The 15,886-nt window shown below is 39.6% G+C and overlaps 1 protein-coding gene across 5 annotated transcripts in view; it reads left to right on the plus strand.

The window, feature by feature from the left end:
* FAM53B (family with sequence similarity 53 member B) overlaps nucleotides 1-15,886 on the plus strand; it is a 113,368-nt gene that overhangs the window by 22,594 nt on the left and 74,888 nt on the right. For 4 of the 5 annotated variants that reach the window (XM_081863752.1, XM_081863751.1, XM_081863753.1 and 1 more), the window contains exons 3-4: nucleotides 10,477-10,721; nucleotides 14,313-14,367. In XM_081863752.1, coding sequence (XP_081719878.1) covers nucleotides 10,635-10,721; nucleotides 14,313-14,367 — 142 coding nt within the window. In that variant the 5' untranslated portion in view covers nucleotides 10,477-10,634. The remainder of the gene's footprint in view (nucleotides 1-10,476; nucleotides 10,722-14,312; nucleotides 14,368-15,886) is intronic. The other variant, XM_081863755.1, reaches the window with a different exon arrangement.

Raw genomic sequence — 15,886 nt, forward strand, 5'->3', positions numbered from 1 at the left:
TCCACTTACACACACACGGGTCCTGAGACTTGTTAATGTGTGCCCTCCCGTTTTTTTGTAAAGTAATTAGACATGCATCCCACAATGGGGCAAAGGGTCTCCAAAGAAGAGAGAGAAGAAACAAAATCAAAGGCATGGAAAAGATTGGGATGATTGGGAAGAGCTCTGCAAGTTTTTGCTACTTTTAAAGAAGGGGTTGTACATGTGCTCAAGCACTGGAGTACACAGCCAGTGATATATTAAAAAATGCAGGCATAGATAAGGAGTGTTGCATCACTAAGGGTGGTGAAATATACACAACAGCTGGGTAACGAAAGTACTCTTTTGTGCTGAAAACTGATCATGAGCAAAAGCCCATGAGCAATGTGTCACTCTCATCCACATAATAAAATCCAGAGGAAGTTGGGAGTCTTCTCTGCAAGTCTGAGGAACAGCAGAAAAAGCAGCTGCTCTGTGCTAGTGGGTATAAATATCTCATGACTGGCCAGTCAGGACTTGTTTTACTACAAAGCTATTAGAATGGATCATTATTGCAATATAGAGACTTGAAGAAGTCTCCCAAAGCCTTTGCTACCTTAGTGACTTGGAGGGTCCTGTGTTCGTAGAACTAGTACTACTCAGACTGAATGCATTACAAAAAGAAGAAGAAGAAATCACTTTTCAGCCATATTAATTGATCTGAAACCTATCCATTCCAGAAGGCAGTGTGTATAATTCCCTAACCGCCCCACCCCCTCACCCAATGGTATAGTTGACGTTATTGCTTTCTTTCCTTGGTTACTAGATTTGTTATTTTCCCCCTTCTTCCGTTTCCTCATATCTTTATTTGTAGTGTTGGAGGACTGAAATTGATGACCTCTGTGCCCGAGTGGAGGGGAAATATTGCTTCTTTAGCAGCCTACTTAGTGCTAGCTGCCAAAAGATTAATTTAGCCTGGAGAAGTGTCCTTGAAAAAGCAGCCATTTGAGTTAGAAGGCAGGCAACTTGCTCATCTCTCAGGGTCCTGCCAGATACCTGTTGTGCATTGGAGTGCTGCTCTTAATTTCAGTATCTGCCTGTGCACACACAGGTAGAGAGACCATTTGGATTTTTGTAAAGGAGCTTATTAGTTTATGCTATCCTAACAGTATGCAGTAGATGCAATAAGAGCAGCATCAGCTTGCAGTGCAGTAGCTGTTGTGGTACCCTCACCTTCCCAGGACCCCATTCCCTCCACCCTTATTTTCACAAGTAGTATTGTGCAGTACAAGACCGTGAGAATGAATGAGTTATTTGAAAGCACTTGGACAATTCAAGGATGCTATGTAGACCATCCTGATGCTGATCGTATAAGATGGCGTCCCTTTACCAACAATCAAAGAGTGAGGTCTGCTTTAGGAAATTGTTTCATCATTTGACTCCATTTAATTAATGAAACTAATGTAGTTCAAGGATAAAAATGTATTTGCTTTTTAAAGATGCATTCAGACACTCCAGTTGGCGTTGAATCACAATTCATATTGGGTTCATTTAATTGTTCTGCTTTATTTCTGATAAAATACGCAGCTGAATTGATGTGGGATCACTTCCATGTTACTGAATAGTTGTATGTGCCTATAGAAAGGGACTCACCTCTTACGTGATAGCATAGGAGATAAAAGTGGCTGCTGCTATCCATGGAAATTAGTGTGTGTGTGTGTGTGTGTGTGTGTGTGTGTGTGAATGCTAGAGTGTGATTTTAGAGACACTTAGTGAAAAGAAATTGTCACTTCTCTGCCTTATGAACCATGGAAGTGCATAGCAACATTCTGTTGTGAGAGATATTGTTCCAGGGAACAGGTCTGTTATAACCCTGGTACTCTCTATTACAACTTCGTAAAGACCCAGTGTGGGATTTTTCATGAATATGGAAAAACGATTATTTGCTAACAAAGTTTTCCATTTCCATGTATCGAGCACAGTTTATGACTATTCCTTCCAGTGCTTATGGTACTCTTGCTGGTGGGAAGAATTAAATCGGCATACATGAGAGTTTGCATAAGGGTGAGCTTTAGGACATGTTACAGCTCCCTTCTGTCTCAGGCCTTGGATCACAAATCATACCCTGGAAGCAAAGCTTTGATAAATCAGTCTGTGAATGCAGCAAATTGCATTTATTTTATTTTATTTCTTTAATCTTAAAGCATTACTTCTATGATATGCTGGTGTTACACCCATGTTTTTCACAGCAGATGTGTGAAGTACGAATGATGGATGCTGTTATTAAGCACCTGTCTGCAAATGGTGAGGAGTCATGGCTCAAACAGCCCATGAGTTCTCGAGGGTTAGTAGGTAGGTTTTGAAAACATACTTTGTGGCTTTAAACTGAAGCCTATACATTCAATTAACAAAGCAGCTACTGTTCTGTAAATCCATATTTGCATGTACACATTCATGCAGCCAAAGAATGTATGAATAGGTTCTTCAAAACAGAGCAGTGCCCTTTTACCATCTTGAATAAAATTATCTGTTTCTAGAGAAATTGCTTTGTTGCATTTAGGGAACAACTTGGCATCATGTTAGGCTCTGGTCATATCAAGCCTCAGGAATGTTGCATGCATTGGAAAATATTAACTTCTGAAAGGAGATCTCAAATCACTTAGGGAAGCAAAGCCTTTGAATCCTCTTTATTTTATTTTATTTATTTAAGTTTCGTTAATTTCTTAATTATAAAAATACACATAAGCATTACAAAACTAATACAGCATTTCAGAGACAATTAAATGCATTGTTAGTTTAAAATGCTTCCCATTAATAAAACACAGATTTTATTTCTTAATTCTTTTTAGGTATTTCTGACTTGTCCAAATGTATTGGTCCTGTTTCAGTGTGAGTGAACAGTTAAGAGGTCTAGGCTGACACAGTGTTAGAAACTGAGATATGAAAGCTAGGAGCTACATGGGACCCTAAACCTAGGTTATGGGTGCAACAATGGAATGTCTAGGCACACTTTTTTATAGCAATAATACAAAGCTGAAAATGAATGAACTGCAGCTAAAATATTATGTTTATTTTCCATATGGTCTAGTTCTTCCCTTGCCCACATCCTTCATATTCTTAAGAGGGTCTCTTCTCCTGTCTTCAGAGACTAGCTGGAAGTGGGGAGGCAGAAAAAGGTCCTCCTTTCCTTCCACTCTGCAGTTTTAATCTGAAATCTTAGGCTCAGTACTGCACCCAGAGCTCAGAAACTGCTCACACTAATGAAATTCCCTGTTGCAAACTGCGCCTAGAACAATGGGAGTTTTGAACACTGCTGACATGGTAATGCTCTGCCATTTTCCTTTTTATTAATCTATGTAATGAAATCAAACCATTCCGAAATAAAATTGTCCATCTTTTTAATCCTCTTGGCCATTCTCAGTTTATGTGTCAACATCTCTTGCTCAGTGCAATACTACAGATTTTTCTATGCCCATAGTCCCTTGTGACCCCCTTCATCTATCTCCAAAATTGTGCTACTGTTGACCTGGCTGCCGCTAGTAAGTTGCTGATCAGGGCCTCAGCATTTTGATTTATATTATTTTCAGAGAAAATGAGTTTGAATCCTCTTAATCACATAGTTACAGCCAGATATGCAATATCCTTTTCTTGAGAAGGTAAAATGAAGACACATTCAATAGAATTCCAGCTTAAGCTTTTAAAAACAAATCATATCGTTCCTTTTATTATACTCTTTCCACTTGGTTACATAGATTTGTCTTTGAGGGCATGTTCATCACAACAGGATGTCCTTTTCAAGAAGTAGTATTTTGCCTGTACTTGCAAAATCATTGTTGTAAAGTCTCTTGAGTTACTTGCAAAAGCATTAATCATTACCTTAGGGAAAATATAATTATCTGTGGAGAAATCATGTCTTGAGTCTAGGTAACTCTGACTTAACAGCTTGACTGCTGCTCAGTATTCCAGAGGAGAATAGTCTTGGCACCATGCTACTTATTTCCATGCTAGTTCAGTGCAGTTTAATGAACTGCTGTAGGTAGATCAAATGGTTCCTTTTTTTAAAAGGAGGAAAATGATTCATTCAACTCTGAACACGTTTATCTCCCCTTTAAGCTGTAATTTCTCCCACTGGAAAAAAAAATGGTATTCAGAAGTACTCTGGAAGAGGTCATAGCTCTGTGCTAGAACACATGTTTTACATACAGAAGACAATCTTAAAATTTACATGGAGGCAAAGAATTCAACCCCTTTTTCATTTTAGATAGCAACACAGAGAGAGGTTCCCTTCCTGAGATCTTGATGTGGTGCTTTCATAAAGAGCATACAATATTGGACTCAAGGGACCAGTTGTGACCCAGTATGTGGCCGCTTTGCTTAACTTCCATTGTGTCATACCCAGTGAATCTGTAGTTGGCAACCTGCAGCAAATGCGCATTTGGAATTGATAGGATTCAAGGACTGTGCATGGTCACAATGCTAAGACAAAACAAGGTTCAGCAAATTATAGCCCAAACAAACCTAAGATCCATGAACCTTGGCTTCTTTGGAGACAAAACAACAACAACAACAACTGTGAACACTGGTGTGAACCTAAACCTAAACCAGCCACTTCATTATTTGTTTCACCTGCTGGAGGAAGCGAGGAGCAAAGTGGGAGGGCTTGAGCTGTGTGCCCATAATTCATGCACAGACTTGCTTAACCATGGTTTTTGGTTGAGCATTGCATGACCAATGAATGCCATGGGATATGAGTTATAGTTGAAAGGAGAGGAAGTATGAAGAAGGCAGCATTTGCCCATTTTTCTTTTGTTTGGAAACACAGAAAAGCCAAAGAGTTGAAGCCATCTATAGCAAACTCCTCCCTGTGCCCCACTAAGTATGATTTGAGTCTTGAACTACTCATGATTTTTAATCTCAATACCTATAGTAAAGTTTATTCCTCATACGTTGATTTCATTAATGATTAACAATGTAAGGAGAACTCCGCAAAGTACTTACAGTCCTACCGTTGTAAGAAAATAGGTCTCCACCCTTTTCAGAATGCAATTGCTTCTCAAAGTCCTGGTGCAAGCCAGCCACTGGGCACACCCAAGTGCTGCTGAAGACATCTCAATGTGCAGAAAATGGCCGACCTAGGTGGTAGCCTTAGTTAATTGTTAGTGCTATTTAATTTAATTTAATTTAATTTATTTATTTTTTAAAAAACAGTTTTCAATTCAGGTGCTGCTGTTTTTCATCAACTGGTAGAATAACTTGGAGAGTCAATAAAGTTGCTCCCTTTTATCTGGGCTATTATGGGACCACCCGAGGGGCAAATCAGAAGATGGTGTCATGGCATGAGAAGGGCTGTACTGTGGCGGTCAGTATTTTTAAGTCAGAAAGAAGAGAAGAACCTCCCCTTCCTTATGCATTGGAAAGAGTGCTGCATTTCCTCTCATTTCTCCCTCTATCCCCATCATAACCCAGGATTGGCAGTATCTGTCCATCAGGTCAACTTGCTCAGTCACTTGCCAGGTCTCCCTTTAGGTTGTGTTACTTGCAGTTGATACATGATTCTCTTACTGTTCTGCTGGAGCGCTAACAAGTGATAGGTGATATGGAGTAGTGATATTTTCACGGACCCTATTTCCGCATTGCTAGCTGACAGTTTTGATGTCAAGGGACAAGCTTGCATGGCACGACTGGGATCCTCTGGCTGGCAAGTTTAATGCTACAGACATGCTCAGAAGTGAATGACTCAGAACTTTTCACTTGGTGATAAGGTGTCATGGGAGAGGTCACTGGTCTGCTCACTCCAGTTTGTGCATGCTTCTGCTTTTGTAAGTTCACAAATGAAAAAATCTAAGCATATTGGTCTGATGTCAAAGTTCAGGACTCTTTGGGGTCACTAACTTAGTAGCTTTAGCCTGCAGATATGAGAGCTAGAGAGAGGCTTCAGGGACGTGACTTTCTCATTGCCTCTGGCTAGCTGCAGAAGATCCTGGCCACCAAATGTTTAGAAGTGACATATCCAAATGTCAAATATTTGAAGATGTATGTGAAAGACCCATGACCTAGCATTGAAGCTGTACCTGATACTCAAAATAAAATTGTTAGCAGAGGAAAAAGTCATTCCAGTATAAAACTGACGCAAGTGAACAGCCAGGTCTTGTCTGTGTTTATCTTTTGCCCCACACTTTCCAAGCATAGGTCCGTGTCTGAGTAGGGTTGTTGTTTTTTTGTCCAGAGCTTTCCTTGAAAAAACCTGCTCTTGGGTCATTCCACACCAAATCACCTCATTTTAATACTCGACTGTGCTCTCACAACTCGGATTTTCTTCATTTTTTTAAAAAAATGTGTAGATACCTATGAGATAACCTCAAGATTTAAGATTTTTTTGGGTTCAAAATGGGGCACAGGAGAATTTTTTGAAAATTTTGATTTTCACACATAATTTTTTTTTATGAAGAAAATCTGAGTTGTGAGAGCGCATGGCACCAGGTGATTTGATGTAGAATGACCGTCTTTAAATCTGAATTGGAGCGCAGTTAATGGCTTCTTCTAATATTCGAAGTGACTCACATTCATCTGGGCCATCTCATAATTTATGCTTGAAAAACAGTTTCCAACTAAGCCTTGTGTTGCACATTGAGCTATTCCTGAAGACTGCTTGGAAGTTGCTGCAGTAGCAGAATCCGATGGCCTGGCTTCCTTCATGAATAGGTTGCATACCTGCCAATGTGGCATGAGCCCAAGGTGCTGGTGATCTCTCTTTTTACAATAGCTTTATATAAACTGGTTGCATCAAACATTCAGCATCACCTTCTCTCATATGAACTTCCCTGTTGATCAGCTGGACTTAACTTTCCTGAGAAGACATGTATCAGATTGCCATGCTGGAAATTTAGTGTAGATTTTTTTGGCAGGCTTTCTAGACTTTTACTGGAAATTTGGGCATCCTTTCTCTGATGTGGTTTAGTATGTGTTAGGACTGGTCTTTCCATTTTTTCTTAGCTAAGTCCACTATATAGTAGAAAATGATTATCTTGAGTGCATTGGGCTTGTGGCAGTGAACCCTCTAGTTCTGATTCAGTAAGCTGGTGCGATAGCTCACAACGTTCAAACTCAGTAATTTGCCGGACAGTTCCTGTTAAGGAAAACTGTCATTTTGGCGGGGGTTAAAACCTCACACAGATGGTTGAGGAATGGGAAGAGCCTGAACCATGGGGGTTTTATGCTGTAAAACCTGGCATCTTTAAAGGGCTACCAAGGACTAAGAAGCAGTTCAGGGGTAGCAAGGCTGATTTTCACAGAGTGAATTCAGCGAGGCCATTATTTTGCTGCAGGCTTCCAGTAAATAAAATAAAAGTGCACTCCAGGGCATACAGGTTTTGCAGGAAGGCACTAATCCCCTCCTGGGTCTCAGTGCCTGCTTCAGCTGCTCTTGACAGTTTCAAACCACTCGAGCAACTTGGTAGTACAGCTGTATGCAAATTTTCAAGTGACACAGGAATTTCATCCTTTGGGGTTTTGTGTGTGACTCAATAGTCCTAAATCAACAAAAGTTTATCTGTGTAGGAGTCACAAGAAGGTCTTAGTGAAGCAGAATGAAAAATATCTGCCATACTGAGACCTTTCTCCACTCTAACTCTTGCAGAATGCTATAAGTACCACTCCATTAAAATGTCACTTAATTGATAATGTTTTCTGCCTGATATAGAGCCCTGTATAATTCAAATGCTTACAAATTCCTGTACCTATATCTTCATGTACTAAAGATGAGTAAAAATGAAATTGCATTAAATTATATGTATGATAGTTTTCAAAAGACCAATTTTAGATGGGACAAGAGTGCACTAGTTTTCCAGTTGTATGCAAGCCCTCAGTCGCTGCGCAGGGAGTGTTGGGCAGGAACGTACAATATATGAAATGTATCATTTTTTGCTGTAACTTTCTTTTATGTGGGACTGTGTAGGTTTGTTTCCAACTTTGCCATTTATTATTTGTCCCACAGAATAAAAAGTGCTGTTGTCTAAACCACTGAGCCTCTTGAGCTTGCTGATCAGAAGGTCGGTGGTTCGAGTCCGCCCAACAGGTTGAGCTCCCATTGCTCTGTCCAAGCTTCTGCCAACCTAGCAGTTTGAAAGCACACCAATGCAAGTAGATAAATAGGGAATATAACTGGCTTTGTCACAGTGTTCTGTTGCACCAGAAGCAGTTTAGTCCTGCTGGCCACATGACCCGGAAAGCTGTCTGTGGACAAATGCCAGCTCTCTTGGCCTGAAGCGAGATGAGCGCCGCACCCCATAGTTGCCTTTGACTGGACGTAACCATCCAGGGGCCCATTACCTTTACCCACAGAATAAAAAACTTGCTCATAGTGCAATTCTTAGAAGCTTCCATAAGATTCAACCCAACATTCAACCCAACATTCAGCTCAATCTCACAGTCAGGATTACGAAAGACCACAGCCCCTTTTTCTCCACACACACAGCTCCCTTGGCTGGAATCTGTTGTTAAAGAGATTTAAAACTGGTTTAAACAGTCTGCACTACTGCAGCAGTAGTATCTGAGAAGCAAAATGAGAAATTGAGTAAGAACTTGGTCAGGTAGCTTATGTTTTATAATAAAGAGTTCTCTGTTGCCGTAAAGATAGCCACCGTGGCATAAATTGTTTAAATTTGGTGGCTGCAAGGCAGGTAGATGCTCAGACCAACAAACAAGCCCACCTTGCTCATGTCACATAATCCTGGGCAGCTAAAGCAGAAACACTGCCCTTTGTGCCCTTGGCTAAGCATATTTTTAGGATTCAAGTGTTCGTCTTGTTTTGTCGCATCTTCTCTGCTTGTAGTTTTCATAATTCTCAGGAGGTCGTTAGGTTCTTGAGAAATTAATGAGAAATCTCCTAACAAAGTGTACTTGAAGACAACCAGTATGACACACATAATATCAGACTCCATTACACTTCCTTTTTCCAACAGTAAATCTTCAGAAAAATGTATCGATTTTCTTCCTTCCAAGGTTCTGCACTTTGGGTGAACTTAGTTCTGACAAAACAATAGTAGATAATTTTTCTTTACTAGCCAGCTGGCCTTTAAACGTGCATTTTCAATGGCATCCACTTGCAAACTCAAATCCAAATAAACAATAAATATGATTTGCAAGCTGATTTAGGGAATCAATATTGGCTCTTAGTCAGTTCTTATGCTTATCAGCATATTCTAAATCATTGACCTTACATCAAACTACTTGGTTTTAATTGCACATTAGGGGATAAATGTTTAGTGTCGTATGGCTCATTATTTCTCTCTCTCTCCTCTTTAGCATTGACAAAAAATGCAGCAAAATATTTGAACAGGATTATAAGGATTACTTTGGGAAATTATTGTATAATTAGATTCTTACTGCAGTTTGTTCATTTTTGCATGGTATGCATCTAGCTGTAGGCCTGCCAGAAGCAAAAAAACCAGAAACTTGTCTTGGCTATCTGACTCCCCTGTGGTTCCCACCATGTAGCTCATGTTAATATCTCCTCATTGTTTGTTTGAACTTTTATCTGAAATGTTTTGAAGGCTGCCCAGGGGTTCGAGTAAATAACGTTGGCCTATAGGCAAACAACTCTATGAATTATATAACATTTATTCAGCCTTTTTATTGAAACTTCATTCCACACAAATCTTCAACAGCATCAGGTCTAGATTAACTATTTTTCTAAATATGCTACAGCAGCACAAGGCTTTCACTGAGTCAACAGACCAGAAATCTCCCTGATACTAAGCTGTGTGTTGCTCATCCTGTTCCCAAGAGTCAGCTAGTTTTTAAAAATTCCATAGGCAGCTGTACCTTTTGTTACATAAAGTAGGAGCAATGAACATATTCCCAGATGTGCGCATTTAGTCAACCAACATTGGCTCAGCAAGATGAGCATATTTAAGCTGTTCTTGCTTTCCCACCATCCTCAGTGAAAACCAAACCAACTTTGTGGGCAAATACACCACATCAAGTTCAGAGTAGAACATAATAGTTCTAAATACAATCCTCACTTCTTTTTGCCTTGGGATAGATTTGCTTCTGATTCCTGATGAGTTGGAAACTAGCTTTCAGGCTATACTTGGAGACGCGGACAAGAAGTGTAGGCCTCTTTCCGTTTCATAGCCTGCAACAAATTCCTATTATTTGAGCTACTTGTGGCCCCTGTGGTGAGGGTGGCCATCCATTGTCTTAGAGCCAGAATTCTATAGCAAAAAATTACTTATGCTACAGAATATCTTTCTATCGTAACCAGCTTGTTGCTTGTGAATCTGTAGCAAATGTGAGAATCTGAAATACAACATCAAATTAGCAGCTTGGTGGTAGTTTGGAGTCACAGAATTAGAATTTCCTCATCCTTGTTCCTTTGCCACTGACATTCTACTTCCTGATTTTGCTAGCAGCTGATTGTCACCAGCCTACTGTAGGCCTTATCTGCTCACTATACTCTCCCCTCTGCACCTATGCAGTTCACATAACAAACTATCTTTCTGGTTTTTCTTTTTCCAGAGGTTGAAGACTTTCAAGCATTTTGTGTCAAGCCATCCAGTTTGCAAAACAGATGGGATTTGGTTCTACCAAACCTTTCTTCTGGGAAAATGCACTGAATCAGAGGCTGTGCCTAATATGGCTGGTTTTGACCTTTACCTCTACTGGAATGGACCCCAATGCATGACTTCGTTACCATGGTGATGATCTTAACTACAACTCTGGAAAACAAAGGTGCTGATTCTCTATCATGCAGGGCTGAGTTGGTAAGAGAGTTCATTTCACACCAACAGCTTAGTTTACTCTATCAGCCGTTTATATTCTTCAGAGTGCAGGGCTATCTCCTTTGGGGTAAAACAAATGGGACTCTTTCCTTAAAGCTCAATGTAATTATGCCAATGGGTGCACAAGAAGAACATACCTGTTTGGTGCTGCATATGTAGAGTCTTGTGTTTTAAAGGACAATGTTGGCTTACCTGCGCATTAGCTGTGCATAAGGGATCTTTGGTCTGGGAGTTCTGCAAGAGTAGGTACTGAGGACTTACTTTAATTGAGTCACTTGGTTTATGAAATGTCACATGGGTAAGCTCTTCTGGCCTGCTTAGCATCACATTTAAATTTGACAGTATTCCCAGAGATGTTCATGATATGACTGCATTCAGACTTAACAGTTACCTGTTGAAACAACAGTTGTTGTTGATTTCATTTCTATACTATAAGAATAAGAATTTATTATTTATACCCAGCCCATCTGGCTGGGTTTCCCCAGCCACTCTGGGCGGCTTCCAACAGAACACTAAAATACAATAACCTATTAAACATTAAAAGCTTACCTAAACAGGGCTGCCTTCAGATGTCTTCTAAAAGTTTGGTAGTTATTTTTCTCTTTGACATCTGGTGGGAGGGTGTTCCACAGGGTGGGTGCCACTACCGAGAAGGCCCTCTGCCTTGTTCCCTGTAACTTGGCTTCTTGTAGCGAGGGAACCGCCAGAAGGCCCTCGGCACTGGACCATCATGGTGTCTTCCAAAATGCTGATAGTGTGTATAATAATGCAAACAGAATTATGATGTGTCTTTCCCAAACTGTTCTGACTATAGAATTGTGGCTTTAGTGCCAATTTTGACTTTTCTTGGCATTTTGTAAACCATTTGCTTAATACACTGGTACTTCGGGCTACATACACTTCAGGTTACAGACGCTTCAGGTTACAGACTCCGCTAACCCAGAAATAGTACCTCGGGCTAAGAACTTTGCTTCAGGATGAGAACAGAAATCGTGCTCCGGCGGCACGGTGGCAGCAGGAGGCCCCATTAGCTAAAGTGCTTCAGTTAAGAACAGTTTCAGGTTAAGAACGGACCTCCGGAATGAATTAAGTACTTAACCAGAGGTATCACTGTATTCTGGTTACTCGTTGTCCCAGAATTGGTTACTAGTGCAGATAATCTCATAAGAATTGGAGCAAAGCACACTTGGATCAAAAGAACTCCATCTTTCCATTCACAAAGGAAGGTTTTAGGAAGAGCGGAAATAGATAAATTAAACTTTTTGCTTATCCTAAGAAAAACAATTGTGGTTACAGATAATTTACTCCTTCCTTCCTAGTTTACTATAAGACCCAACCCTTGTGAAATGGCAATTACGGTTAAAATAGGGAGAAATGTAGTTTCAAAACATTCTTCCTACTAACTCTCTCCCCCCCCCCATCTAAAACCAGTCTTCTAAATAATCATTTTATATTTGGATGCTCACACATCTAAATGTTATAAATACAGTTCTACAAAGACAAAATGCACACATTGTAAACATAAGGAATAATATATTTAAGTGAATAGATATGAGGGATTCATACATTTATGTGTATAAAAAGGCTTTCTTATTTACATGTAATCAGTAATAGCTGAATTTAACTGCTACCTATTGACCTATTTTTTAAAAAAAAAGTGATCAAAGGTTCAAGACAACACCATCCCAGTGACATTCTCCCTTCTTTTGTATGCCATTATAGTTTCATACTTAACTTTATAGATGTAGTTGAACTTGATAAATATAAATGTGTAAGTGTCATTTGTAGCAGGTTGTCTCAGAAAGTTGGGAGAATGAGGAAAGTTTTAATTGGAAATATTTTACCAGTACATAGCTTAATAGGCATGAGCAGGAGAGGCATTGAATTAAGTCCAAGAGGGAAAGGAAGGTAATAGGCTTTGTTTTGACATTTGGTAAATGGCACCATTTCCCCCGCTTTAAGGTGATATTATTTGTTATCTTTGTGATATCAACCACCGTTAGCAATCCCTAACCCCATCTCAGGCCTATTTGCATGCCTAGCAATCAATGTACTGCTTGATAATGGATGAAGTAAGGGCTGCTATGCTTAACAGGCCTGGAAAGAAAGTGCCAAGAATTAATGTGGCTGTACAGAGGAGAGGAACAATGATCACAACTGAGTAGCAGTGCAGGTCAGAGACAAATGTGAGCATCCCAAAAGATGGAAAGAAAAAGAAGCAGGAGAAGAAAGAAAGAAAGAAAGAAAGAAAGAAAGAAAGAAAGAAAGAAAAGTTGGGCAGGGGAGATGAAGGCCAAACCAGCTGAGGAGAGAGTAGGGATGGCATTGCTCATTCGCGATGCTACAACTCCTTCACATTTCAACACATGCTCCAGCATGTGTTTAAAATCTTGCACTCCAGAACTCTGGTAATTGATAGTAGAAATTATTCCTGAGTAGGATTGGACTCAGTTCAGCCCTTTGTGTAAATGTGCACAGGGTTGCAGCCTAAGTATTAGAATGTGTAAGATTCCATACAAAGAAAAAAAGCAAAAGTTATTGCGGAAACTTAGAAACTGTGGAAATACTTGCTTGATTGCAGGGCAGGGAATCTGCTTTGTTACTTCTAATGGGTTGTGGGTTGCATTCAACATAGTGCCAAAGCTAAGGTTCTGCCAGTGCAAGGATTTCTCCTTGAGTAATGGAGCATTGTTTCACACTCCTCTCCCCATGTGCTACCTAAATCTACTCTGGAATTTTCTCCAACTCTCCAGAGTGGGGTTGGGGGGTAGTGGAGGGGGTGTGCTGGGGGTGTCCCATTGCACTAGTGGTAATCCTTGTGGGCGTGCAGATATTTTGTTGAATATCACCTTAAATAATTCTCTTTTTGCAAAGCAAGATTGGTCTGCTAGGGGGGAAAATAGAAAAGCAGAACAGAGATCAAGTACTTTGAATTTCATGGACATTACTAACATGTTGTGTTATTGGATACCAAACTGCAATTTGTTTCTGCTCTTCTTCTTTGAGTCATGAGGTGATGATATTGACAAAGGAGAACACTTTTAAAAGGAAGACTTTAAACAATATCTGAGAAATTGCTGAAATTGTTTGTCTTCTAATAATATTATTAACTTTTGCCCCATTAAGAACAAGAGAAATTCTGTGAAAGCAAACTGCAGATGTTTCGGTAGTGGAGATCACTGCTTAGTTTGCATGTTCCACCACTCTTACTTTTCTAATCCTGAAGAGAAATTTGAAATAACAATTCAAAACTTCAGCTGAGTCTTTGATCTTGGATTAGAACATTCACAAAATAGTAACCTGACCCCATTCTTTGGTTTAGCCTTCCATTCAGTTTTGAAAAACTGTTAGAAGGAAGACTTATGAAGAAAAGCTGCAAAAGAGCAATACCGGCACACCATCCTTTTTAAGCTTGCTGCCCTTTTGCTTAATTTGTACGTTTGACTCAGTCTACACCTTTTCACTGATCTGTGCTCTTGGCATTACTCATTCCTTGAATGGCATTTGGACATGACCCTGTATTTCAGCATAATTCTTAAAACCTCAGTGAATAGCTTTTCTGGTTGTTTTCAGCACACTCCAAAGAAGATGAGTCAAGGACCCACTCTCTTTTCTTGTGGAATTATGGGTGAGTAAGGAGAAAGCCTCTAATTTTTTATTGCACGTTATAATGCTGGTGGGAAATGCAACAGGGCTCTCGGAGCTAGGGATGGGGGGATCTGTCATTTTCAGTAATATATGCATTTTTATGCACATTTTACCATAGGGTGTGCATTTTTGTACACATTATTTGGCTGGAGAAATTTAATTCGGTTTGGTTTTAAAGGCAAATCTAACTAATCTGCACTTTCAAAAGCAATACACGAACCGAAACACATTAATCTTTCAGAATTTTCACTTCTCCAAATTTTGCTACGTGGTTCTCCCTCATTCCTACTTGGAGCTGATTCAGTGTTTTGTTACGAGCAAAAACTGGGGTTTTTTTGCAAGCTGAGAAATCCATTTCCTAATTTCTCATGCGCTTTTCTTTAAATTCCATATGGCTGGCAGTTGATCTGCTTTATGTTACACAATGTAGCGCTCAGCTGATGAGCTCTGTGTGTGCCCTGCATGTCAAAACTCCAGGTGACCTCAGTCTCATCTCAAATATTGTAGAAGTTAGTAAATCACCCATCTTCACTCTGGTCTAAACCAGATGTACTTAATTGAGACAACTGACTAGGATTCCAGATTCCAAGCAAAGCATTCTAGTGTCTTGAAAAATCAGCTCAATGACACATCTGGTATATTCAAACTTTACGTTTAGTGATGCTTGATAATCAAGTTCCATTTATTCACAGGTATGAACTAAAATTTGCCTGCTTGCTCCAAACCTGGGTTTTGCATTGCTGAGTATTTCAAGGCTATCTTATTTTGAATCTCACTTATTTTAACAGTAATACATAAAAGTGAAGTGATACATTCATTCCTAGTCTGTATAGTGTTTAAGAGAAAGTGTAGTGTAATGTTTAAAACTTCACAGTATAGTTTTTTTTAAAAAAGAAGCAATAATAATTGGGCAATCACTATTTAATTGGTATTCTTGTGCTGCAGTCAACAAAAGTTCATACTGTACTGGCACACAAGCTGCCATCCGCGTGTGTGTGTGTGTGTGTGTGTGTGTGTGTTATACAGCCTTATGATGTTTGAGGTTTGGCTGGATGTTCTTGGAGGCCTGGCAGTTCTGAAAGATGTAGTACTGCATTGTGTTCATTAGTTTCTTATATGACTGGGCAATGACCTCCAGACCCAATTAAAACTTTAGGCCCAACTATTCTATAACAAAAGCTGGTACTTTACAAACAAAGAATCTGTTCCCACCATTCACAGGCATTACCCTCATTAGTATTAATGGGAGCTGAGCAACTGTATTGGGAGAGACATTTCTCAAGCTTCCAGACAGGAAAGTCATCTGAGATGAGAGTGAGGGGGAAATACAAAGTGGTTTTGAATTATTATGATTCTTTTGCCTCAGATGGAAGGTGCAGGCTTCAAAGTAAAAAAATAAAGTGACAGAAACAGTCTATTCTATTTATGTTTTATGTGAAGAATCAAACAAGAAACAAATAATACCAAATCAATTAGCCAAACAATATATAGAAGTCTAA

This window comes from Podarcis erhardii (genome assembly GCF_964252035.2).
Source record: "Podarcis erhardii genome assembly, chromosome: 5".
Taxonomy (NCBI): domain Eukaryota; kingdom Metazoa; phylum Chordata; class Lepidosauria; order Squamata; family Lacertidae; genus Podarcis; species Podarcis erhardii.